Below are 27,855 nucleotides of genomic sequence, written 5' to 3'. Positions count from 1 at the left end.
TGGTGTTTTGCCTTATCTAGCCACGCAACACAGGCTCTGAATAACAATTTTGTCCTGAACCACAAATGAAAGTTTTGTTGGTTGCCCAAGGAAATGAAAGAAAAAATCAAGTCAGAAATACTATGAAATTTCAGTATAATTTGATTCTGAGCGACAGATAATGGGGAAACAGCCCAGAAATTACCATATCCTGCTATTACATATAGTGCATGATCTTGGATTTTGAGTCATTATTGTAGAAGTGTTTTAAAATGTCTTGTATTTTCTTTCTAGAACGTAATATTCATCATAATATGTCCTCTTTCAATGAATCAGTCGGACTAGGATATTTGAAGACCCATGCCATTGAGTTTGTGAAGTATCCTTTCACCTCCTCGTACCACATCTCTACTAATGCTACAGATAAACCAAGTACCTTTCTAGATTTGCAGTATTCCAAGTCTATAAAGGAAAAGTAGCTCATAGGATGAGAAACACTAAGATTAATGTAAGAAATATTGAAGTTACCAGAATATGAACATATATTCCTATGATGTTTTTATTTCAATTTCCTTGATGAATTACACAGTTATAACAAACGACAAATGAGTCGGATATACCCAAAGGGAGGCCGAGTGGATTCCAGTAATTACATGCCTCAAATTTTCTGGAACGCTGGCTGCCAGATGGTCTCACTGAACTATCAGACCCCAGGTAGGCAGCAACGACCAGTGAACCTCAATCCTAAAGAATGGCTTGGGCAGTAACTGTCAAACAGATGCCATGGATTTGCTTCTGGCATTTTTGAGGAAACAGGCATATGGCTAAATAATACAGTGGGGTGGAATTACGGAAGCGTAAGACAAGGAGCAATAAAAAAGCCATACACAGGAGGAAAATTCAGTCCAGTTTCATGGAAAAATACAAGTCCTGTAACTTCTCACATCAATATTTTATTAATAAAGGGTATCAGTTACAAGGAAATCACTTCTTTCACAAAACACAGCTTTGGCACAGTTTGGTGTGTGTCTGCTAAGTAAAGATCATAGAATCAACGAGGTTGTAAACGACCTTTAAGATCATCAAGTCCAACCATTACCCAGGATGAAGGAGTGTACAAATTAAGATGGTAAAAAGTAATGTGGGTTATGTGCCAAATGTGTTTCTAGATCAGTTATTGTGAATTGTGAGTGGTGTTCAGCATCAGAGAATGGGGTCTGAGATCCCAGCTGAGAGTGCAATGCCAGGGAATGTAAATGCCTCTCCACAGGGCAAACTGAGAGGAGATGTGTTGTCCCTGTTGCATGAAGATGTGAGTATAACTAACAGGGTAGGGGTTTTTTGTTGTGTTTTGCTTTGTCTTGTTTTTTAATTAATCTAGGAATGTCTTTAGTCATAAACGTAACAGACCAGTTTTTCCATTTTCTTTTCTAGCTGATAGTGCTTTTGTGTTTGCTTTCCTCTCCACCTTCCCCAAACAGTGTCTTTGGTACTGCAGACACTCCTAATGATCATATGCTGAGTTCTGTCCTGCAAAGCTTTGTACTGATTAACCCAGCTGAGGAAGCAGGAAGAAGCTGTACAGGAATACACTTGCTTGTAAAGCTTTCCACTGGACACAGTACAGAGGTCAGAGCAGATATGCAAGCTTCATTCTGCTCCCAACGCTGCCTCTGCCCACTGCATATGGTTCTCAGACCCATTAGATTGCAAAATAAGAATGGTAATTGTATGAAGTGATCAGCTTTCCTGTATTCATCTTCTACGATCCAACTGTGCTGTCAGGGTGAAGACTAATTAAGGAAGTAAAAGTTGAGGCTGCCCACTAAAGCAAATAAGTGATACAAGCATATCAGAATCTCATATTTTGTGTAATGGAGAATGTACAGAAAAGATTTTGTTCCCTTTTGAAGGCAGAGTCTGTTGGCAAGAGAATACCTGTGTTATCACTAAAGAAAGATATTTTATTCTAGTGTAGCTGGAAACCTGCAGGAAAATGTTTCATTTCTTACAAAGTTTGGGAGAGGGTTGTATGGGAGGGGGGTAATTACATGTTTACAATGTGTATATGCGAGTGCCGTAATAACATTGAATGCATTGAATAAAACTCAAGATGCTTTAAGTGTTGAAACTAAGCAATGCTGCTGTGATCTTTATGGTTTCTTTTTGTGGTATTTTATTCAATTAAGCCCACAGTAAACCAGTGTGATACTCATCTCACTTTCTTTAAGGCATCAGTTGCAGACGGTATCAGAGTATAATTTATGTGTCTGCGTTAGTTAGGCACTTAGTTAAATCCTGCATCCCTCTGTTATTCAGAGTGATTCTAGATCTCTAGCAGAAATGGAGATATCTATACTGTAAATACCAAAAGTTAGATGATGGAAATCCCATCCTTGGTCACAGTCTGATGCTTCTCTGCTACCAGGTATTTCTGAGTTCAGGGACAGACTGTTTTCTAAGCACAGCATAGACTTCAGCTTGGCTGATAAAGCTGTTACTACTGTGAAGAAATCTGGAGTTTTCGTATTGGTTCCTTTTGTTTCTTGGATGTGTGTTTTATATATACTGTATCTAATTTTTATTTAAACTGATTATTCCGGACAAACAGTCTTATTTCCTTTTTTAATAAAGATTGTTCGTGTCTGCATTATTCAGAAGGAAGCACAGTAATTTTTTCCTCTCTTGGCAGATTTAGCAATGCAGTTGAATCAAGGAAAATTTGAATATAATGGATCATGCGGGTGAGTGATGATTTAAACCACTGTCACTGTGCATCAGAATCCTGTACTATGGTTTTAATAACATTTTTTCATTATGAATTATGTGTTATGAAAGAAAAATTGGATGTTAGGTGAAGAGTAGAAATGAGTAGAATTCCAGGAGGGTTATCCTCTGCAAGGAGGTATTCTGGTGAATACGCCTTTTTATTATGCCCAGTTTTTAGAGAAGAAATAGAAAAGGCTTTGCGTGCAAATTATGCAGATCACAAATACCATGCACAGTTATTTATTCAGCTTCTGTTCTCAAGTTTGCTTGAAGTTATGCCTCAGAATGGAGACTCACTGCACAGTTCACAGAATTGCCAAATTTACTTGGACAGGTTGAGTTTTAATACATAGGGAATGGGTTTTTAACATATGCTTTAGTTGGAGAGTAGATTTCAGGGAGAATACTGAGGTGTTTCATCTTTCTTAAGTTCTTGCTCATGGCTTTTGCATGAAAAAGGATGCTGAAGTGATGTTGATAGATTTTTGTAAGATGTTGAGTTTATACCTTAATAAGGTAGGCTGATCATTAACATTGAGAGAAAGGAGAAGCTTGATGAATGATAGGAAATGACAGTCTAGGAACACATTTAAAATCTGCAAACTCATCCTGGGAAGTAACCCCTCTTTTACTAATGCTAATCTTGTTCAGAAAGAAAATCTGAGTAGAAGAAGCTTGGTAAAATGCCTCATCTGAAGAATGGGCAAGAGTCCTTAACAGTGCTTTGCCACTCTGTGCCTTTCTTTCAGTAGTGAACTCTCCAGATGGATGCTGTAGGCTTTGACAAAGGTGCAGTCACTGATCATTTCAGTCAGAATATGCAGAATGGCAGAGTATGGCTCCTTTCTTGTTTGACACACCCCCCTCCCCCCCTCCAGCCTAGCAAAAGAGCACCTATTTACTCTTGCCAGATTCTCTAAGCACAAGCATCGTAATCAACTGATGTCCTTGATTCTTATGCCAGTCTTTTGGTATTACAGTAATATAGTGGGTAATGCATGGTAACATAATGATAGTATTTTGATATGTATTACAAATGTGACACTGTTTCAGTCACAGAAAACATGCAGGGCAATGAAGATAACAAATTACATTTCTTTCTGTCTGTACTTTTTTTTTTTTTTCCAAATTATTTTTCATGCTGGAGAAACAAGATCAAATGCCTTCACTTGCAATGTATCATAGAATCATAGAATAGTTAGGATTGGAAAGGGCCTTAAAGATCATCTAGTTTCAACCCCCTGGATGGACAGGAACATGTTTTTATTTCAACAGGCTGGAAGCAGAAGCTTGTTTCTGATAGTTCCCTTCTGCCCATAACCTACTTTAAATTAATAAAATATATGAATTCACACTCATTTATAATGTAAGCCAAATGAGGAACATTCTTTTCCTAAACAGAAAACGCTGTATGAAAAAATGAGAGACAACATTGGCATTGTTTCCATTGGAATTTTTCCAGCATGTTTTAATTATTTCTGAACTCTGTGTAGGCCTTTATAACATTATATACCAGTGTTTCACTAGAAAGGTTAAGGGTGGATAGAAGATAATCTTCTAGAAGATTAGAAGTTTTCTTAGATTATTATTAATATATTATTAATAGTATGTTAATATTATATTAATATATTAATATATTAATTAAAAGAATTCTAGAAGATTAAGAAGTTGTCTGTAAGGGCCACAGAATTAGTAAGATGACTCCAGTTACACGTTCTCTTCCATTAGTGGAAGAGAACCCCTGCCACGTGTAACACAGCATTTCTGCGTTTTGATTCATCAGAGCACGTATCAGCTTCATTGATATGTTGATCCAGTGTCTAGTCCTCAGGGATGTATTGTAAGTGTTATTATGGTAGTACCTTTCATGCTACTATAATTAACAATCTGTCAGCACAGACATTATCAGCTGTTTTCCCCAAGGTTATATAACTGAGATGAAAAAATTAGCCTCAAGCTGGAATTTATTGTATGAGTCTCAACTCTGTGGAACTGCTTCATTTAAGACAATAAAATTGAATAGGTATTTTTTTCCACAATGTTAAAGAATTAAAACAAAAGAGAGCATCTCCTTTTTATTACAGGATAATTCAATATACTTTTTAAGTGTATCATTGAGTCATTTTGAAATCCCCTTGATTACATTACATTTGTTTTCATCTCCAAATCCAGGGTTGATTTAATCTCTCAGTAGCTGGTAATTCAGAATGAAGATTAACATCTATCTGTATGCTAGACAACCGTAGTACTTCCTTTTACTTCCTCACACATGTAGCTAGAATGACATTCTGTATTTTACAGTGCTGTAGGAGAGTTCATTGTTTAAACCTATAACATAGTTTTATTTGTATTTAATACAGTTTTAGTTTTCACACAAGAATAACTTTCTTCTGTTTTTGTCTTGAAATAAGGTATCTACTTAAGCCAGATTTCATGCGACGACCAGATCGAACATTTGACCCTTTCTCTGAAACTCCTGTAGATGGTGTCATTGCTGCAACATGTTCTGTACAGGTAAAACAGCAACAGACAACAACTTCTGTCATCTTATTACATCCCAAATCACATTTAAATGTCAACAGAAGTAGGATATTTACAGAAAATACATTTAGATGGTGTGGTGTTTGTCAAGTTTTGTCTATTGTGGGGTATTTTATTGCTGGCTAAAACATCTGTGTTTACTTGATCTAAGTGAAACATGATAGTATTAGAAATGGTTTGTTATTACACATTACCACAGAATTTTACCCCCCACACACCCCTTGTGCTCTTCTTGAATTACATCAGCCCATACGAATGAATAAATGAGTGAAGTTCATTTCTGTGAACAGTATGTAATCATACAGACATCACTTGTCACCACAGAGCAAGGAGGAATGTGGCACACAAGGACAGGATATTTTCAAAACATGATGGTCCTTACTTTGGAGTTGTCTAGAAGTACTGAAGTCCGTATAACTTCTGCTGTATTTCTACAGCAAGGTTAGGTATCACCTTTTGGAAGGACGCTGACAGTTGTAAAACTTCTTTTGTCACTTGGCACTCTCTTTGGTCAAATCCCCTATGTGCAGCTTAACAAAAGATTTAAGCTTCCAGTTATCACTTTCTGTGTGCAGCATGGAAATTTCAATCTCTCCCTGACCAAGGGTTCATTGTGCATTCTAGACACACACCTGATTTTACTTGCATTTCCCAAAGAAAAATCTTCTTATTAATGTTGTTTTTCTTTAACGTTCATGACAGTACAATCCATCCAAGAAGGAAGTGGGATATGGTGGTGAAAACATAAGCTCTAGATGTCATTACAGATAGTTCTTAGATCATGTGTTTTGCTGCTCGCTTTTCTTATGTGACTAAAACTAGTATCAAATTCCATATAAATCCTGTAATAAAGGAGTTGAGTGGACCACAGGCAGTGATGGTACCCCCCAGCCATGTAACTTTTCAGATTTATTATCCAGAGTGTTTCCTGGAAGAATGTTAGATCATGAAAATAAAAGGACTTGAAATCAGCTTAGGTCTGTGAAATTGTGTTTCAGGTTTTCTTCCCTCCTTGCTCACAGTAATGCAAACGTAAGGTGCATTTTTACATAGGATGTCATCTTGATAAAATGAAAGTTTTCCCTTGAGTAATCACCTGCTGTGGCTAGATTCATCTTGACTTGGAGTAGAATTGCAACATATCTTCATATGCAGAGCAATATAGAGGAGTCGTGTGGGGTTTTTGCTTGTTTGCTTTTTAAGATCCTACTCTTCCCAGACACATAATGCGGAGTTAGGCTGATATGTGATTACTTTAAAACCTTTGCCTAAGTGCAAGCAGATCAATAGCTTTCTTTCACCTCTTTGTAGTCAAGACATATAGATGGCTTCCAAACAGAAGGTTCAAAGTTGCAGAACAGCGCTGCCCAATCTGCTTGTTTCATTCAGTGTTTTCCAGTAATATACTGAATGCATCTGTGAGTCATTGGCTAATTGGGCTGACTGATATACAACTGTTAATACCATAGCACAGTGAGCACAATCATTTCAAATCAAGGTTATATTTAAGGTCTTACCACAAATGCTTTTCTAAAGAAATGCTGCAGTTTTAGCACTAAATATACCATTTTAATGTGATTAAATCAGAGAATCATGGAATAGTTAGGGTTTGAAAGGATCTTAAGATCATGTAGTTCTAACCTCTTACTGTGGGGAGAGAAATAACTATATGTGTACATTTTTCAGACTGCTGTCAATAAAATAAATACCAATATTCCCACTATTCATAAAACACTCTGGACTTTGTATTGCTTTTCCTTACTGCTCTGTTATGTTGCAGGTAATATCAGGTCAATTCTTATCAGACAAAAAGATTGGTACGTATGTAGAAGTGGATATGTATGGCTTACCCACGGACACGATACGTAAAGAGTTTCGGACACGCATGGTGATGAACAATGGTCTGAACCCTGTTTACAATGAAGAATCGTTTGTATTTCGGAAGGTAGGATATTCGACAAGCTCTGTTTGTGCTTTGCACATCAGTATCCTCGCTCACTTGAGCCACCCCTCCTTGCTCCATTCTGACTGCTCACATGAATAAGTACTGCTCCCATGAGAAAGGGTTTGTAGGAGTCCCGTTTACTGCAGTAAACAATCTAAAGCTGCAATAAGCTTTCAAGAGGTTGTTTGTTCATTTGCTTTTAGTTTTGCTTTGTTTTCTTTTTCTAATGGATAACCTGTGTAGCTGTCACATGATTTTTTGTTTGTTTGTTTCTGTTTGGCTTTTCCCTCCCCTTTGCTTCCTCCTCCCACTTGGAGGTAGCCACCTCCTCCGTGGCAATGCCTGTGTTCAAGGTATACAGTCTGCTCAGAATGAGCCCCGCTGGTGGACACCATCATTCCTTGGAGATTTCTTCTTCCCTGCCCTGGCAGTGGCTGCTATCTTGCACTGTTCCTTCAGCCCAGAGGGCAGGTGAGATGCTGCATCCAAAGCTAAGGTCAATGTTATTACATGGAAAAGTTGGAAGGGTGCTGTGTTCCTCAGATGTGTTGCCAGCTCCCTCCTTCAGTAGTCCATGTGCATCATGTACTTTTTTCTTTTTCTTTTTTTTTTCCAATACAAAAATAAAAACAAAACTTTTTTTCTTGCTATGGGGGATTTACAGAGAGAGACCTCTTGTCTGTGTTCAATTTTTATCTCTCAGTCTTTATGATACACTCTTTTTTTTTTTAACTTTATTTTTTTTCTGTCAGCTGAAGTTCCATCCAGACCACATGTGTTAGCAGTGCTGTCTTTGATAATGTCTGTTCTCCTTACACTCATTTCATTGTCATACAAGATTGTTGCTCTTCTATCCCAAAGTGACAGGCTTTATCCGAATGGTGATAACACTTCACTCTTGGCTATATTAATACGAGAGGTTTTTCTGGACTCAAATATATTCTGGATTGAATGCGACTTCAGGTGCTTTTCTCTGTATATGAAGAGGCAGAGGGAAGACACTTAGGTACAATGACAGGCAATTGTGGTGCCCATGGTTTGCTGCCCATATGGCCAGCATCTGCTGCTTTCCACTTTCTAAAATCAAAAGGCCCATAAACCACAGGGTGCACACAGTTTCAGCCTACCTGTGTATCTTAGCATGGGTACAGTGCCTGATGCCAAATACTCCTTGGACTTTCTGCACAGCAATGAAAAATTGCATAGTCACACGTTCTCTTCAACTCATTCTCCACTTGTACTGCAGGTCAGCCAAGATACTGTTTTTCTTCATCTCAGGCCTTTAACATACCAAGCTTAGCATTGTAATCAAGACATGAGTTGTAATTGATGACCAAGCAGATAAGTGACATAAACACAGTAGAAACAATTCCTCTAGCTGGAGTAAATGAAAGCTTGGGGTGTACAGTGCCTAAATCATAGAATAAAATTTCTGTTATGAGGGTGGAAGTTCCTACCAGGATACTGCAGAACAGAATAATGGAGAGGGAGCAATAAACAACTTAGTCCCCACTCCTGCTCTCTAACAAATCTATATCTGAGGCCACCATGTAAGGAAAGATGTACTGATCTGTGGCCTGTGGAGGAGACATCTTCCCTGCCCTATTTGGATGATGGTGCTCTCAAGCTGATGTTTGATCCCTACACAGTTCCTCTGAAGTAATATTTTTGATTGTTCTTTTGTCTGTTTTCTTGGTTTATTTGTTTTAATTAAAATTAATCTTCAGTCATTGTAACCCAAGTTCTGTGTTGTCACTCTGTTGTGTAAGGGAGAGGACAGGGTGAGTGCTGGTGGTAACCTGTGCTGGGAGTGCTAAGTTGTAGTCAAGTAGAACAGAATGTCTGTGGACAGCTCAGGTGAGTTTGGAGACCAAAAGTACAGTCTAAGACTGTAGATGAAAGTGGCAGGGGGACAGTCTAAGGAAGATAGTAGACACAATTTACATAGGTCTTCTCTTTTGTCCCGTAGAGGTTGATGAATAGTCAGATAGGGAAGGAGTGGGAAGACCTTTCCAAGCACACAGTCAAGGCAGGCTGGCAGCACCTCTCAGGCTGTCTTCAGAGATTCACACAAAATCACACAATGGTTTGGGTTGGAAGGGATCTTTAAAATCATCTAGTTACAACAGGCAGGGACACTTTCCACTAGCCCAGGTTACTCAAAGCCCCATCTTCTCCTTACTGCTCTGTGCACAGAGGCAGCACCTTTGTTCCAGGAAGGCAGGATATTTTTTGTTACTGCCTTAGTCAGTCCAGACTGGAGACTGACAGATGCAGACAGCTGGCAGCATCCCTGCCCACCATGCATACCATGTACCCTTCGTGTCATGAGTACAGCACACCCACTTCTGCTGGCTGGCAGCACATCATTTCAGCAGGTCTGCCACCCTCTGGGTCTGCTTCTCTCCTTTGCAGAAACTGTAGTTCATCATACTGCTCTATCAGCTTGTGCTTGCACTCCTTGTGTTCTTTGTTGCCCTTTTGGATACATCCCAAATCCCATCTTCCTGTCATAATTCTTCCTGATTCAGCACTATCTACCCTGCTATTGCCACTGTATCTGTCATTTCCCATGTAGCATTTACTGCCTTATTGGTGTCACCATAAAAAAATGAATATGCAAAATATTTAGCTAATGTAACTGTAAGCTGCAGGATTTGCGTATTCTGAAATCTACCCATGATTTAGGGTGGAAAAAAAAAGAGGCTTTTCTAGGAAATATTAATCTCAAAGTGTGCAGTTTGCATGGAATGTCATATCTTACAGGGATGACAGTCCGTTTCTGGCACTCAGATGAAAGGTTCATACATGGGAGGTGCGGAGGGTGATACTGTATTAAAGTCATTGAATTCCTTCCTCTTATGGCTTTCCAGGTTATCCTCCCTGATCTCGCTGTCCTGAGAATAGCAGTGTATGACGACAACAATAAGTTGATCGGTCAGAGGATCCTGCCTCTGGATGGTCTGCAGGCGGGTTACAGACACATTTCCCTTCGGAACGAGGGCAACAAACCTCTCTCTCTTCCAACGGTTTTCTGCAACATTGTCCTTAAAACATATGTGCCTGATGGTTTTGGAGGTGAGATAAACCTGTATCTCAGTGTGATGTAGAGTTTGAGTGTTGGTGTGGAAGTACTGAAGTACTGCAGTGTCAGTATGCCAGCCAGAAGCAGAGACACAGTGCTAGAGGGGTTGGAAAAATTTAGTATTTTAACTCCTTGGAAACCCTGCATATTTAGTTAAAAAAGGAGCTTTCAGACCAAATGCCTGCCTCAGTGTTAAATATTTGTAAGGTTAACATGTACTTTAGCTATATTGTTTGGCCTATAGGTATGAAGAATTGATGGAGAATCTGGACATGTGCTTTTTCAAACAAAATGTCTTTGTATTGTTAAGAATATTGATGGATTGTTAAAAATGGACAGTGAAATAATTTAGCATCCAAAACTTGTCTGCATTTTTCTTTCCCAATTTTAGGTGGTTTCAGTGTGGTTTAATTGCTTTTGGGTTTCCAGGAAAGTCATTTTTAACGTGAGCCATTTCCATGATCAGGTTGGCAGGGCCATGGTCATTAATTCTGAGCAGTGGCGAGTTGCCCCATATGTGTAGGAACAAAAAACTGAGAATAATCATTACACTACTTAAATCAGTGTCATGGGTAAGTTTACCCTGAGGGTTATACCTCTGGGAAATGTTTTCTTCACTGCAGATGAAACTTGCTCGTATGTTAGGCAATATGTAAACCATTTAAAACTGAAACAGAGATTGCGCTTAATGTTAGTGCTCCAACTGCAGTAAAATGGAGTGGATTGGTGAAACATTATTGATAAAAGTGATGTTTTGCTCTTTGCAAAAATGATTTCAAACCTGCTGTCTATGCAAAGAATTACTGCTGCTTCTCTGAGTATCATTTCCGTAGTACAAACTGCAGAAGGGGAAAGCTAAACTAAGGTATTAGAGTATCTTCAAGTCTATGTTTGTTGGCATTCATCTAGGCTTTTTACTTCAGTAACAATATCTCATGACGAAAGTTAAGCATTTACAGAAGCATTTGTGTTGTTCATACCTTAAATCTTGGTTGCTGGCAAGTTTTTGCCACACTTCTGGAGCATTACCCTGCCTTTACGCAGCATGTTTCATCTACAATATTTAACTTCAGGAACTTTGTCTCAAGACAAATGTAAGCTTCTGCTTAAGCTTGAGATTCTGGAGGCAGTAATTGAGCCATGAATCTTAGGGACACATTTAAGCATGTGCTTTAATTCTTCCCTGACCTTAAGCTTTTGACAGTAAATGACTCAGTTAAAATACTTTCTAAATTAAGGACACGCTTCTGATTTGGGATTGATGTTTTTCTCAATGATACCACACTTTTTCTAAGAGCAGAATTTAAACTTAGCAGGGTTTGATGTGGCTCAAGCTGCTGAGTGTGCTGCTCACATAGGGAGAAAATATTTTATACTTCAGTTTTTAAACTGCGTGACACAAATTCAGAAGTGAAAGAGTTGTTTTTCAAAGAGAATTTGAGCACTAGTTTAGAACTTGCAAAGTGTGTGCCCTTCAGTACTGATGCTCTACACCGGATGCTACACTGTCAGCATTTCTACAGATGGTTCATCTGGTAGAGGTGAGGACATAGAAAAGCATACTACTGCTGAGTAACAGTATCATTACATGAAAATACTACTAGAATAAGAGAACTAGTTGTCGTAGCTTATTATTCAGTAGTTGTGAATGAGAGAACTAGTTGTCATAGCTTATTATTCACTAGTTGTGAATGAGAGAACTAGTTGTCATAGCTTACTGACAGTGTTGGGAAAAACAGACCCCATATTAACATGAACAAAGTCAATTAAATAGCTCTCCCTTCCCAGGTAGTTTTGATGTGTCTTATGCATTTTTCTCATTGACACAGAACAGCAGCATGATGAACAACTGGGAAATAACTTTTAACACTCAGGTGGAATCATCAGTATTCTGTTGGCATATGGGTTTTAATTACTTACCATGGCCAGTGAACCTCTCATTGTTTTATGAGCTATTGCTACGATCTCCGTGATTGTTTTAGTAAACCAGTAGGAAAGTACAGCTCAGTTCAATAGCTGCCTGCTTTCTTCTTTATTTCTTTCTCTTTTTTTAACCTGTATGAGTAAGATTTAAGAACTTACACTGAATAATAGCTAGAATGGGTAATGCATCACAGGCTTTAAAAGTTGCATAATTTTGTTTTTCATACAACTTAATAAGTTCTTGTGGTTTATTTGCATCAGCTACAGTGTCAGCGTTGTTCCCAATAAAATACGATACTGGTCCAAATTAATGTAAATGAAGTCACATTCTCCAAAGAGAGGCTTCTGCAATAGAAGCTGTACATAAGTAAGCATGGCTACTTAGGTTAGTGGTTAGAGTCCTCTGTAATGTGCTCTGCCAGTGATTTGCCTGGTTTTATACTTAATTGCAATTCTTCTACAAAATGCTATTCCCTACCCCCACCTTACCTCACTGGGGAGAAAGAAAAACGTAAGCAGAGGACAAATGACAATGTGAAAAGCAGCAGTGAGTCACATCTTCCTTGTAGAAATGCTTAGCCTTTGGTGATGTACTTGTACGGTTAGTAATGCCATTTGCAAAGGTCTCGCTCTCCCAAACATGTTAGTCATTTTTACTTTGACGCTGGTGATAATCAGGTTCCATTTTCAGATGACACATCCTGTTAACAGGGTAGTCCTGGATTTTCATTGAAGGGGGCATGCCAAGGACAAAAAGACATGCTTACTAACTTATGGAAAAGGGAAACAGCCAGTGCTAAGCTGCAGTGCCGTTGTTGTGGCTGAAAATAACTCCTACACAGTTTTTTGAGTATCTGAAGTAAGTTTCACAAGACATCATTGAGTCACGACAGTGATTGGAGACAACCCATTTGTGTAGATAAACAGAGCTGTCAAGGGTAATGTTATGTATTTAGTACAGCTTTTGTTGGAATGGGAGCCCTGTCTGTGCTTTTTTTTTTTGCTTGAGAAGTGCATCTGGTGACTTCAGAGGAACATTTATAGAACAACTTAGGTTGAAGGGAGATGATATATTCTAACCCCTGGTTTGCACAGGAAGGATAGAAAGTTTCTTCCCAAAGCTTTGATGGGTTGGATATTTTTCACAGCTGGTCAGTGGATGAGCATTTCTGCTTTGCATTATTGTAACTGTACTTGGAAAATGGCTGAAGAGATGATATGAAACATGGGCAAAATTCAAATGATTATTAATCATTTATGAAGACAGGCTGAGGAAGTTGGGGCTGTTCAGCCTGGAGAAGAGAAGGCTGCGTGGAGACCTCATAGCAGCTTTCCAGTACCTGAAGGGGGCCTATAGGGATGCTGGGAGGGACTCTTCATCAGGGACTGTAGTGACAGGACAAGGGGTAATGGGTTCAAACTTAAACAGGGCAAGTTTAGACTGGATATAAGGAGGAAATTCTTTCCTGTTAGGGTGGTGAGGCACTGGAATGGGTTGCCCAGGGAGGTTGTGAGTGCTCTTTCCCTGGTGGTGTTCAAGCCCAGGTTGGACTAAGCCTTGGGTGGGATAGTTTAGTGTGAGGTGTCCCTGCCCATAGCGGGGGGTGTTGGAACTGTATGATCTTGAGGTCCTTTCCAACCCTAACTATTCTATGATTCTATGAAAACCATGAGTGTCAGAACTGACACTGCAGAAATATTCTGGTGAGACCAGCTAGAATAGAAGAGCACAAAAGCCTTTGTCTTTTGCTCATAAGCAGCCGAAAATTGGGTCTCGCAGCATCCTACAAAGAAACAGCTTTCTGCAAGTGAAGCCCTGTCCATGGACCTCCTTCAAATCATGACAAAAACCTGAGTTAATTAGATGGCAATAGTTTGTGGTTGGTGATGAGTCAATCAGTCTGCAGCATTCAGACTTCCTTTCTTAAGTTATTATTCTGTCAAGAAAGGCTTATTGACTGAGACCAGTGACCCTTTTTGTCCATAATACTGGAGTTTCACAGGGCTCATCAGAACAGATCAATGCTGTAGATGCTGACTCAGTTTAATTTGTAAAATCATTTCTAGCAGTGGAGGGCCTCATTTGCCATTTTTGTAATTAATTTATTGTTGAAATTAAGCGTGGAAATAGATTATGCAATATGCAGGTGAATAATTCACGTGTCTTTGTAAACCTATGCTTACACATTTTTCACTGCATGTGGAAAACAGACCCAATTATCTATATGATACCTGGTGCTGGGTAGTGCTGTGATACCACTAGTGGTCCTGTGTCACGTGCAAGGTTCAAATATTGGTCATTATGGTTCATAGAAAAGCCATCTCACAGCCTCTCATGTTGCAGATATGGAGCGTCACAAAGGCAAGCAAGAATAGATCTTCCTGGTTGCTTTAACCACCCATCTGAAACTGATGTTTACCTAGGAAATACAATGGCATTTTCTACAATTCCCTGCAGTCCCAAGTCAGTCAGCACCCATGCAAATAACCAGCAGATAAAGTTGTTAGTGCTTTGTGGCTCAGGATGCCCTGTTCTGGTCTCAATTCTAGTGTCATCAACTGGGAGTAAGTCAAAGTAAGCTCACTCTGATGGAGTCAGTGTTGTTCCTAAGTAAGGTACCTGGATGCATATCACTTCTTGGTGCATTATAAACTCATTTGTGTTCCTTGTGTTCAGGCGCTGTGATGATGAGTGCTTTCAGTCCTGCCAAGTTGACTGTGGAAAGTTGGACTGGTTTTGCAAGCCATGGCTCCTAACAGGGGCAGAATCAAGCTTTTGTAAAAGATTAGTTTCCAAATGTCTCTGAGGATTATAAAAGGTTGATTATGTTTTTCTTACAGATATCGTGGATGCTTTATCAGATCCAAAGAAATTTCTGTCCATCACAGAAAAAAGAGCAGACCAAATGAGAGCGATGGGCATTGAAACAGTAAGTAGAACGCAATGACAAACACACCCCATTTATTATGTTCATGTTATGTTCTTCTTTTAAAGTAAACTCGTCCTTCCCAAATTGATGCATGTTACCTATCATTTCTCATTTTCTAGTATAAGACCCTTTGTCCTGCTCTGGAATACATTGGCTTATTTTAGTTTACATGTACTGAAATACCATTCACTAACTGACTTTTCAGGGATCATACTGACACATCCCTTAGAAGCAGATATTTTAAGAAATGAGAAAGTCATATTTTAGTAGGTAGCGTTTAAAATAGGTTACAAACACTTCCTGAGTATAGTGTTTGATAGTATATTGAAGTTTTCTTAACTATGCTTAAAGTAAGCAGGTGCAGGAATTTCCTCTGTCTCAGCTTTAATACTACAGGTAAAAAAACAGTTCACTTATTATGATGTGAATGTTTCTTTCAGAGTGATATAGCTGATGTACCAAATGACACTTCAAAGAACGATAGGAAAGGAAAAGCCAATAATGCCAAAGCCAACGTAACACCTCAAAGTAGTTCTGAACTTCGACCAAGTACCACCGCAGGCTTTGGGTCTGGGACTGATGCTAAGAAAGGTAGGTGAAAATCACATGCCGCTCCCTCAGTCCTGAAGTGATTCAGGAAGTCACAGAGAAGTACTCAATACTCCATTTTAGTTTTGCAGTTCTGTTCATTCTTACCCTTTTGGAAGGTAATTTCTTTTGCCATTGAGTGTGATCTTTAATTGCAAATACATTTTTTGTATTACTAAGAAAGGCTGTATATACCCAACTCCAACAGTAATAACCTGCACTCAGGGATTAGTTTACTAAAGATCTGCTGGAAGGGTGCCACCAGGAATGACTGTTTTCTGGTATACTCCACAGAAACTCTTCTGCTTTTTTTTTCTCCCTCCACAAATCCCTTGGCAGAGTTGCAGATTTAAGTAATTAAAGGTATTTAGAATTCACTGGATTCTGTAGGGATTTCCCAACAATTAGAAATGTTTTCAGTGTGTGGTTTTACTCTGAATAGTGATTATGGAAATGGCGTGTTTATTGTACAAACTATCCATGTTAAATATGCTCATTTATAAGTGAATAAGTATGTTTCCTCACTATCCACCATTCACTCTACAAAATCATCTTGTAGAGTCAATTGGGACATCTCAGGTAATGAAGATTAAGTGGGAAAACAAATTTCTACAGCTAAAACACAATAAATATTAATGGGCCGCTAGAGTTAGAATCTGGTTAACTCTCTTTTATCTTCCTTGGGCCAGAAGTATTGCTAGGAGCAAAAAGGAGTACTGACTGCTGTTGTTCTTAAGCAGACATGGCTGAATACACAGATGTGAAGGGACCTCATGAGAAACGAGATGCCATTTCTCTGGAGTCACTTTTGACAATAAACCAGGTCGTCTCTGGTACCTGAACTCTTTCAAAGCCCTTCCCTAGTGTAAAACCCAGATTATTTGATGCAGTGAGGTGTTTCCATGTTTCATGTACCATCACCAAGAGTTGCACAAGTATTAGTTCTATTGTGCTTTAATTAAGCATGAAATTTGCTGGGGTTGGCAAGTAATTTCTTGTTGCCATGGAATTAGACCTGGTGAACAAAGTAAATGAGTCTGCATTTAAAATAAAATCCCGAGGAAGTTTGTTCAGAGCACAGCATACCTAATGCAGCCTTGGTCTTAAACTGAGATTTCAGTACTTAGGCATTCTTGTCTGCAGTCATTTTCATCCATATTCGCACATGTTAAAATGGAGCTGTTCGTTTTTATATCCCATGTAACCATTCCTATTTTGCACTACTTATATCTATGATCTTTTAATATCTGATTAATTCTACCATTGTTACAATGTGCAACTCACCTTGCTTATTAGAAATTACATATCCAGCAAGATAGGATGTCTGGGGAAGGCTTTCAAGTGAACAGAATGTCTGTGACTTTCAGTAATAGTTAAGTGATTTGTGGGTTTGGAAACTTCACCCTCTCCCTGTGCCTCGGTCTGTTCCAGTCTCATTTACTAGACTAATGTTAATACCATATAATTGAGCAGAATCTTACGCTTCTAAGAAAATAAATCTGTGTTTCCTTGCCTATTCCTCTTCCCTATTTCTTTTTCTTTTACAGCATCTGAATCTTTTCCACTTAAATTCACCTTAAGAGGCCGAATGTCCTTTTCAAGTCAGGGGAAATCTTATAGCCTGAGGGCAGTATTATGATAGAATCATAGAGTCATAGAATGGTTTGGGTTGGAAAGGACCTTAAAATCATCAAGTTCCAACCTCCCTCCCATGGGCAGGGACACCTCACACTAAACCATGTCACCCAAGGCTCTGTCCAACCTGGCCTTGAACACCGCCAGGGATGGAGCATTTACAACTGCTTTGGGCAGCCTGTGCCAGTGCCTCACCACCCACACAGTTCTATTCTATTCCTTATATGCAACCTGAACTTACCCTGTTTCAGTTTAAACCCATTATCTCATGTCCAGTCACTACAATCCCTGATGAAGGGATCATGAGCAGTTAACTAAATATGTTTGCAGTATATTTACGTGCAAGAGAACATTTTTGAGCAAAAACTCAGAAAAAGCCTACATACTACAACTGTTATAGCATTGTATTGACATTTTCATTCATCATTACATGTAGGATTTGCATAGTAGTTTAAAAAAACCTCGTATGTCACAAAACATTTGTTAAGGCATAAACATAAAATGAGATTGGGTTTTGTCTGCATTGCAGTTAAGGTGATCAAAATGTATTTTGATTCACCTAAATAGTATTTGGTCTTGTATGATAGATTCACTTGTTATATTGAATTCTTATTAGTATTTTCACTTATGATTTTGTGTTTCTTCTCCATTTTTAACTCTCCTTCAGTCTTGGGGTGCACTGTTGTGCCTTTTCTCATAGCCTGGTATTAACCAGAATGCAGATTTTGCCGCCATTAACATACAGGCTGCACGTAAACCTTCACTGTGCCAATTTTTGTCTTTTAAGCTGAGGAAGACACCTAACTTCAGTTAACCCCTTATGCAGTCATGTAGAACCTTACCCAAGAAGCTTTCACCCTGAAATGAGTGGTGCCAGAGCAAACTCCAGCTATGGACGACAATTCTGAAATGTGCATGGTTCAATGTCAATGTACATAAAAGGTTTGCTGTGCCTTCAGGAAAGGAGCTATTGCAGTTCTTAGCTTGCAATGTTTTGACACTTCAGCCCAGAACTGTAAGAGGTTAAAATACACTCATTGATTCATTTCTTCTTTCGCAATGCAGTTGGTTGAGTAGTGCTTTTGAAAACACAATTAACTGTATCTTAACTATATTTTCTCATTAACCTGTGAGTATTTTATATGGTGAAAGACATTAATTATTAACTTAAATGTAGGTTTCTATGGTAAAACTCAAAAATATAAGGTATACTAATATGTATGAACTTTATCATTATTTTCCTAGGTATAGACCTTATTCCTCAAGTAAAGATAGAAGATTTAAAGCAAATGAAGGTAAGTATGGATACAAGCTTTTCAAGCTGTGTTCCTCATTATTTAAGTAGCCAGGATTTTATCTGATTAAAGTCAATATGAGCACAAAAAAAATTGATCCAACTTCTCTTTTTGTAGGCTTATATAAAGCATTTAAAGAAACAGCAGAAAGAGCTGAATACCTTAAAGAAGAAGCATGCAAAGGTATGATCATTACAAGCTCTCTGAGCAGCACACTGTAATTGACAGAAGTTGCAGTGCTCACTGGCACAGACAGCTCCTAATTAAATTGGAAGAGAAAAACTAAGCGACAGTAGATGGGCTACCAAGAAAGTCATATGTGTTTTAAATGTACTGAAATATGCTCCAGTGAGCAATTTTTCCTTTTAGCAACCCTTTATATGTCTCCCTGAGTTTCAGTGTACATTTGTTTGACCCATAAAAGCATCCAGAACTCACTTTTCTCAGGTAATGATTTTACCTAGCTCCCTCTTGCATGACATATTGACAGGCAGTTTGGAAGGGAAGGCAGTAATGATCTAAGATGGTGCTGCATTGAAGACAGGCACTGGAGAAACTGCAGAATCACTCAGGAGAACTGGAATGTGTAACTGAGAAATGAAATGCCCTTTTCCTCCTCACATTAGATCTACACTAACCACTTGAGAGTCAACTTGGTACTGTTGGCAGTGATGTCCTGAATGCATACAACACTATCATAAGTATACTTTATATTAGAAAAATCAAAGCCAATTTTCTCCTGCCCTTTATCATTAGAAAAGCATTACTCTAGTTACAAAAAGAGTCATAACAGGTGAAGAAAGGATTTTAAGTTGTAAATTTTGGTGATACATACAAATCCATTCTGGACTTTTGGGGCAGTTATTCCCTTGCTCTCTTTGATTGCAGATTTCATTGCAGAGCTGATGTAATGTAGTTGCTTGGACACTTTTAGTATCAGTCTTTGTGTTTATCTTCATGACTGGGTGTGGGACTCTGTACAATGGAGTATGAAGAAATTACTTAAAATAATTGGCATCTTTGGGGGCTCCTTGTATTAAATGTAGGATTAAAAAATAGTTACTTTTCCGACTCCTTACTGACCCTATGCAGAAAGAAAATGACCGATTCCTCCATTTTAGTGTTGTGTCCAGGGCCCATGCTCAAGAAAATGTATCTATCATCACACTTCTGGGCATGGACAGTTTCTAGACCTTCACAGGGTTCATCTTTTGGGGGGCTTCATATTTAAAACACTACTTTCTTACTCATTGCTGGATAACATCCAGCAATTTGTTATAGCAGCTCTTTGCAAATGAAAGTGGCACCATGGTTACATAGACAGCAGCCATACTCAGTGGTCTGTGTCCCTGATATCTGTGACCCACAGTGGTATAAGGATATTTTACCCAAGACTGCACTTGCTACTGTTAAAAAAATCGATCCATCTGCTCAGGATTGCACTTGCTTCCTCTCATCTGAGGAAAAAATTGCCAGCCACAGTCTGAAAGTGCTGTGCACTCAGAAGGGCTTTCAGCATTAACTCAAACACAGCTATTTTAGATCAGAGCCAGCCTGTATCCTGCTGGTCTGAAGTACAGAGCGCAAGTCTGTCCTAACAAGAAAGTGCCTGTCTAGAGCATGCCTTGCTAAAGGGCAACTTCTTGAATTTGGAGAGGGGAGTCTGAGCAGAAGCTTGGCCATATTAGCTCACAGATGACCTTAGGGAAGTGCTTGGTGTACTCATCAGCGGGTTTAATGCATTTTATCAGCTGGGATGGAGCTGGAGAGCTATGCAGTTAGTTACCCACGATCAGCTTCAGGAAGCCTATGTATTGATCAGACTGAACTTAAAAGTTCCAGAAATAGGTTGGCTCTCATTTAACCACAGACACTCAAGGGATCTGTAGGAATAAGTGAACAGAAGGGAATTGTTCATGTTGTTTAAGTAAAGAAAAGTCCAATACTTTTCCATCTGAGTTGGCCTTTGAAAATATGTTACGAAAAATGAATCATAGAATCAAGTAAGTTGTAAAAGACCTTAAAGATCATCGAGACCAACCTTTACCCTAACACTGCCAAGGCCATCACTAAACCATGTCACTAAGGGCCTCACCTGTATGGTTTGTGAACACTTCCATGGATGGTGATTCCACCACTGCCCTGGGAAGCCTGTTCCAGTGCCTGAGCATCCTCTTGGTGAAGAAATCTTTCCTAATATCTGGTCTAACTGGATGCTAGTCTTACAGCGCAGCTTGGGCCTGTTACTTTTTGTCCTATTGCTTGTTACTTGGGAAAAGAGCATGTGAGTGTGGAAGAGGGAGCAGGTTGAGAGGAGGAAGCTCTAATATAAGCCGTGTAGGAGCTAATCTGGTAGCCCTGGGCAGAGCTAGCTAAGGAACACAATGGCAGTAAGGGTCCGTTTTCCTAACAGCATCCACTCAGTGCAGAAAAGTGTTAGCAGCTCCACTGCAAGGCCGGCTGGCAGGGGTTGGGTGCTGTCTATGAAAACACATCAACCTCTGCATTGTCAAGGTATAGGACTGTTACAAATATTGTATTTCTCAGTTGGTGCCGGACTTCTGAGAATGCAACACTCTCTGTGTATTTCTTTGATGCTATCTTTCTTTTTATTCACTCTGTTCAGTGTTTCAGCCATTTTAACTCCAGCAGCCACAGTAACCTTCTCCTGACATCCCTCTGCATATTTGTACTAATTTGTTTTTCCTACATGGCATAGCTCCTTACAGCTGTAATACCCAGTATACACCCACACAAAGACACATCACACACTATGACTTCACTTTATGATGGATTTGTTATTAAGCCATACTTTTAAGAGAAGGATGCTTGGGCAGGTGGAGTTACAATCATCACTGTTCCTTTTTTCACTTTTGTGTAGGGAAAATAAAACACCTAGACCCATTAGAGATCATTAGACTGACAGAAAGGTCACTGTTCTTAGCCCTTTGGGTGGAAGGGACCTTTAAAGGTCATCCAGTCCAATCCCTCAGGGCCATCTTCAACTAGATCAGGTTGCTCAAAGCCCATGTTCAGTCTGACCTTAAATGTTTGCAGGGATGGGGCATCTGCCACCTCCTTGGACAACCTATGCCAGTGTTTCACCACCCTCATCGTAAAAAATTTCTGCCTTACATCTAGTCAGAAGAATCTGATCAGTTCTGCAACAGAGCTGTTGCCTCTAGTTTTTGAACCAAATACTCTGCTTAGTTTGTGGCCTGGCTATAAAGGAAGAGAGAGTTGAAGGTGGGAGAGTGAATATTCTCCAGGCTGATTTAGTCTGAAAAGGTATGTCTGGATGACTACAACTGAGGTAGCATTGTGCTCCTGATGGGATTGCAGAACAGGTGATTGCCCTTATGAGCAAAGAACATCATCCAAACCTCAGCCCATTTGCTTGCGTTGTGAAGTAGTTTCAGCTAAGAGGCATACTGAATCTGGAATAAGATAGGTCACTGTGAGAAGACAGTGAAGGTTTGCCAGATACGTAGAAAATGTGGGGTATAATTCTTTAAAAAGAGGGGAAAAAGCAAAAGAGTGGGAAGCTAACACAGATTTCTTCAATGATATCTTGAGAAATGCAGTATTTTGTTTGTTGCAAGGATTCTATGATTATATGTAGATCTTTGTCGTTAACTCCTAAGGCAAATTCTTTGTCATCTGTTGGACAGTGAGCAAAGCTGGCCCTATAGCCTGAGACAGTGAAAGAAAAAACACAAGTGTCCATGTCAAGAAATCAGTGAGCTTCCCCAAGAATCCTCACATTCACAAAGGGAATTTGAAAAAAACACTATGTGGAAAGCAACAACTGTCATCATTATCTTATTGCCTGAAGTTATAGAGGTGCCATCAGAATCAGTGGGCTCTGAGAAGCTGGTACCAGAAAGGCCTCTGGGATTCTGTCTGTGTGACAGATGTCATCATGGTCATGTAGCGTCAATTTAAGGTACTGTTGGCCCCTGTATGGATTGTGCTGTCTTAGATCCTCTATAATATTCTTTTACATCATCTGTAATACTGCCATCATTTAAGGGACAAGGACTCTGAAAACAAAATATACTGAGGGCGTTATAAGGTGCTACAAAACAGTTAATATTTCTTAGAATCTTGATAGAAGTTTGGGTGCAGCATCTATCTGTGTTTTCCTTTGAGCATAGACAGAAAATCAAACTCACATCAGCTAACCTATTATGAATAGTGTTCCAAGGGTTGAAGGTCACAGAACTCAAGGGACCTCTGGCAGGGAGTTGACTTCTAAGGACTCTTTGTGCCTTTCATGTGGAGGTTGTTAATAGCCCATCTTCCTCTTCCAGGTCTGCTTATATTGTGGACAAAGAAATTCATGTTCCATGAACTGAATAGGGAGCAGGACCAGGGAAGGAAATGAGGTGGATATGGTCCATAGTACATCTGTTTCAGATACAAGATAGAGTTGTGCATGAGCAGTAAGTAGCAGTAGGGGGGAATCTGCAAAAGATTACAGTGGGTTTGTGATAGAGAGAGAAGGCTTAAATCGTGGTTGTCCTGAGGGAAAAGCATGGATTCTAGCTCTGCGTGATGTGCCCTCCCAGATTGTGGAGGAGTGTTACATGAGTGGGCAGATGTCTCATGCTTTGCATTGTTTGCACTTAGTCTTTTATAGCAAGCATTGTATTGTTCTGCTCATCTAGGGGAGAGTGGGTAGTTCGGGAGGTGCTCTTAGTCACTTCACCTGTAGCTGGCTGGTGCTGTCAAGCTTATATCATTCTTTTCACTGTCCCCATTTTTTTTCTACCTGATTAATCAGTGTAAATACGCCCTGATGGAGGTGGCATGTTTTATTGTTGATGGAGTCTATTTGTTTCCCTTTTAATCCTCTGCAGAACAGAAAAATCAGTTCCCCACTCTAAATACATTTGGCAGCTGTACACGTTCCCCAGGGAAGGGCTTGGCAGATGTTGGAGTGTTCAGGTACAGCCCTGGACTAGATTTTTAAAAGCATCACAACATTTGTATTAATGTTATGGTAAAAGTGGATGTAAAAGTCTTTAGTATTTCTAGAGAAAACAGTGATAATGCAAACCACAGGTATATAGAAAATAATAACAAAGAGCAGTAGAATAGCATGGGTAGAATAAATACAAAATGAGCTATAAAACAAAATAAGAGATAAAGTCCTGGAAGAGACCATATTAATTGATGCAAGGCTTTTTGTCACAATTAGATAAAAATGTGGAGCAATTGAATATTAATAAAGTTTACAAACAATTTCCTATTGTAATGTAAATTCAATATTTAATGTTCTCTGTGATAGTTAAATATTTCCATCATTATGAGTAGCTGTTCTGATAAAGCAGAATATGAAATCAAGTTCAATAATGAAGTCAACATGTAACTACTAATTGAAGTGTGTTGTTTCTGGTACAGTCTTGTAATGGGAAAGCAACTGTCAGTATGCTAGACCCAGGTGTGTAACGTGTATTAGTGATTCATCTTTTCATCATAGGAAGATCTTTTTCTTCCCCTTTAATAAGTAACTTCACTGATGTAAGTCACATAACTATAGTAGAGTCAGCAGGTTAGCGTTGGTGTGTGATACTCCACAGATGTCCCGTATTTCAGCTTGTGCTCTGTTGACTGGGGAGCAGGAGAAAAGGGAACAATGGTTATTGGTCTGCATGTGTAGTTGAAAGTCATATTGCACAGCTTGCTGTCACTTGAAAAAGGAGGGACTCTGCAACAAGGTGCAATTTCTTAGTAAGATTGCTGCTGTCATTAGGGGTTGCAGGCCAGATCTTCAGGAAGTCTGATAATTATTTGAATTGTATCTAATGTTTGGACTTTGATCTATTTGATTTGCAGCAACCAGGGGGCTAGCACTGTATTGAGTATGACATGCAGAGGAAGGGGGGGACTGGGCTGAGTTTTATTCTCTACATTCAGAAACTTTGATACAAGCTGAGCTTGTAGGTCTGATTTTTTACATTGCACTTAAATGGACATTTGTTCACAAAGATGATTTTTTTTCCCATCATTCTTTTGTTTCAAGGTTTACCATAGAGTCCACTACAGATTTTCATTTTTCAAACAAAGAAGAAATGTTTTAGCACTTATGGTGGAATATCTGGAATCTTTAATACCAGATGGCTAAACCAGATTAAATTCCATTGTCAAAGTTATGTGTTTGTACACTGATATTTTTACACTGTAAGAAAACTAAACCTTAAAAATACAGTCACCTAATTGCAAGGTCCTACTGTTTTCCAGGAGCACAGCGCTATGCAGAAGTTGCACTGCACCCAAATTGACAAAATAGTGGCACAGTATGATAAAGAAAAGGTATCATACGAGAAAATGTTAGAGAAGGCAATCAAGAAGAAGGGGTAAGATATTATTTTAATCTTTTTGTTTTTTTAGATTTAAAATAGATACTATGCTTTGAAATAAAACATTCATAAAAAGGTCATTCAGATGAATTGCAGCTTGAACCAGCATCCTACATCCGACTTGAGTATGAGCTGCTTGAAGGTTCTAGCAATGGGCCATAAATGTTGTACTCACTTCGCATTTCCCTAGTCTTCTACTATCAAAGTTTTAAAAGTAGAAGAGGAGTTGCCTCACATTTTTATTTCTGTTGTCTGATCTGGTCTCTGCATTTCCTCAGGAAACATCACTCTTGTGTTCAGTGAGAGCAAACTGAGGTCCTCAGTAGCTCTAATGACCAGTAAGTAGCAGTGATTTGATTTTGGGGGAAAACCTGGTTTCTAAATCCTGAGTGGTTTAGAATAATAGACTTTTGCTGTGCTGTCAGGTTGAAGTTTCTTTTTAGCGAATAAAAACCCTTCAGATCCTCAAGCTGGGATAAATCAGTATTACTCCTTTGACTTGAGTGAAGCTGTTTCGGTTTGCAGTAGCTGATGGCCTGGGACAATCTGTGCTAATCTCTTAATTGTCCCAGAAGAGTTCCTGGAAGATACTGGTGACTTTAATAAAATGTCCCTCTTGAAATCCCATTTGGAATGACATAGCAGGACCTGCTGTTGCCTTGCTGCTATCGTGTGATCTGGCAGCAGTTTCTCCTCTCCACCTTTTACCCTATGACTGGCATCTCATTGAGACAGCAGTTTATACCATAATACTGTGACCCAAAGCAGGAGTTACTTTTGACCGTTCCATATCAAGATATGCTAATAGTTAGCCTTAATTTCATATTGTTGTTATCTGGCAACAACAACTAGCAGCCAACTCACTCACTGAATACTAAACACAGATGCCTCTTTGGCACTGAATTCTCCCACAAATACTTCTTGTTTTATAAACTCTGTGGAATGGCAGCGGTGTTTGAGTGTGCATGTTATAAACCTTGAATGCAACAGCAATAGAACTGTCAGAAGTAAACAAAGTAAGGAGAATTCTCACTAAATTACTAAAAGCTTAGAAACTCTTACAAAGCTCATGTTGACTTGTTGGGTTGGTTTTTTTTTTTTTGTCCAAGAATGAGCTCTAAAGCACTCAAATCCTTCTAATCCAAGTAGTTCCTTCCAGGTTACTACTTTTCCAAACAGGGAGGGAACAGCTACAGGCCTAATTAATTTAATATGGGTTTCATTCAATTTCTATTGAATGTAACACAGCAGAAGGTTATTGATACAGCTGCATTTATAATTACAGTCAGGGTATTTACTAGAGTGGCAGTGAACTTAGCCCTGGACACTGCACCATAATTATCATAGAGAGAGAAAGGCTTCCCCGTGCTCTGGTATTTAAGAATCTCCTATCAGAATAACCAGGCATCAGTATTCCTGTTGGCTTGAGAAGATGCCAGTGCCTCTGCCCATCTATCAAAACAGCAAACAAAGATGTGTCAGAAAGTTAAAGGTGGTAATGGCTGTCTCTGCGCAGTAAATAGTGCAAAGCCCTGGGTAGTAATGCTTTCCAGAGTTACCCCCAAATGGGACAGTATAAAAGTAGTTGACAAGTTAATTCCCAGTTTGAGATCACTTCACTGGTTACTTGCAGTGGGTTTTCCTCATTTTATAACACTTCTCTCATGGGTGCTAAAGTCTGTGATAGTTTTAAATTATCATTGAAAGCTTAAAAAAATGTAAAAATAACATTGAAAATGACTACTCCAGGAGCAGATTCAATACACAGCCAAACACTGTTCCTCACTATGATTCCATAGGTTCCGTAGACTTCAGAGCTCTCAGTCATCTGACGGCTCTTCAGTGTTACAAGAATAACTGTTTAGCAGCCAAATCCAAACCAGTATCAGCACAGACCTTCTGTGAAAACACTTGTTAATTCTGTATCAGAGTGTTTTAAGGGCTTCCTTCAGGGTCATTGTGCAGGCAGCCCTGAGAACCCATTCAGGAAGGTTCTTAAGTACACACTTCACCCCAACTGCGCGCTGTATTTAAGGACATGCTTAAAAGTGAACACACTGACTGAAACTGATGAACTGATCTGATGAATCCAGAGTTCAGGGGTAATGATCTGTTGAATCCAGGGTTCAACAGGTACAGGACATGCTCCATGTTCTTTACTATCATTGTGGAACTTTTACAAGCAATAGAAAAAATTGCACCAGAACATGTAAAATGTGTTTTGAAGGCATTCATATTGAAATTGTCGGATATTTCCTGAAAAAAAAAGGCTTTTGGGTAGGTGTATACAAGACTTTCTCTTCTCATTTTGTTGTGCAGCTTTTTTGTGGTCCACTTCTGCCACATGGTGTGACAAATGTCGACTGCATATTGTTCAGCAGAGTAGAATCTTTTAATCATGTGCTAATTCACTGACAGATGGACAGGACTTTGCTCCCTGTGCTGTTTCTGTTGTATGCTTCAAATGCTTACAAATCTCAGAAAGGCTTATGGGGATATGCGTGCTCATGTTCCCACTCTGAAATGGACTTGAGGGCACATAAAGATCCTTCTGATTTACCAGGACTGTCCAGGAATTCAAGTGTATGTGTGTGTGTGAGCATGGACATGTGACTTTGGGTTGGGCAGTCCCTGGTTTTTGTTCCGAACTGTGACTCAATAGTTTAACCATGGACTGCAGCTGGGGACAGCTCTTGTTATGTCCATTCTGGCTGGAAGTTGCCTTGAGGTACAATGAAAGCTGCATTTCCAGAGAAGGGATCAGTTGGATTTGATGTCTGGATTCTGAAAAGTCCAGTGA

The 27,855-nt window shown here is 39.2% G+C and overlaps 1 protein-coding gene across 5 annotated transcripts in view; it reads left to right on the top strand.

Moving 5' to 3' along the window:
• PLCB4 (phospholipase C beta 4) overlaps positions 1-27,855 on the top strand; it is a 197,495-nt gene that overhangs the window by 149,125 nt on the left and 20,515 nt on the right. For all 5 annotated transcript variants that reach the window (XM_065682348.1, XM_065682351.1, XM_065682347.1 and 2 more), the window contains 11 exons: positions 274-358; positions 569-693; positions 2,672-2,723; positions 5,160-5,262; positions 7,070-7,234; positions 10,108-10,312; positions 15,084-15,172; positions 15,613-15,763; positions 18,641-18,690; positions 18,808-18,873; positions 24,937-25,052. In XM_065682348.1, the coding sequence (XP_065538420.1) occupies positions 274-358; positions 569-693; positions 2,672-2,723; positions 5,160-5,262; positions 7,070-7,234; positions 10,108-10,312; positions 15,084-15,172; positions 15,613-15,763; positions 18,641-18,690; positions 18,808-18,873; positions 24,937-25,052 (1,207 nt within the window). The remainder of the gene's footprint in view (positions 1-273; positions 359-568; positions 694-2,671; positions 2,724-5,159; positions 5,263-7,069; positions 7,235-10,107; positions 10,313-15,083; positions 15,173-15,612; positions 15,764-18,640; positions 18,691-18,807; positions 18,874-24,936; positions 25,053-27,855) is intronic.

The sequence above is a fragment of the Lathamus discolor genome, chromosome 5 (genome assembly GCF_037157495.1).
Source record: "Lathamus discolor isolate bLatDis1 chromosome 5, bLatDis1.hap1, whole genome shotgun sequence".
In the NCBI taxonomy this organism is placed as follows: domain Eukaryota; kingdom Metazoa; phylum Chordata; class Aves; order Psittaciformes; family Psittacidae; genus Lathamus; species Lathamus discolor.
This window is presented reverse-complemented; position numbering and strand designations above follow the sequence as displayed.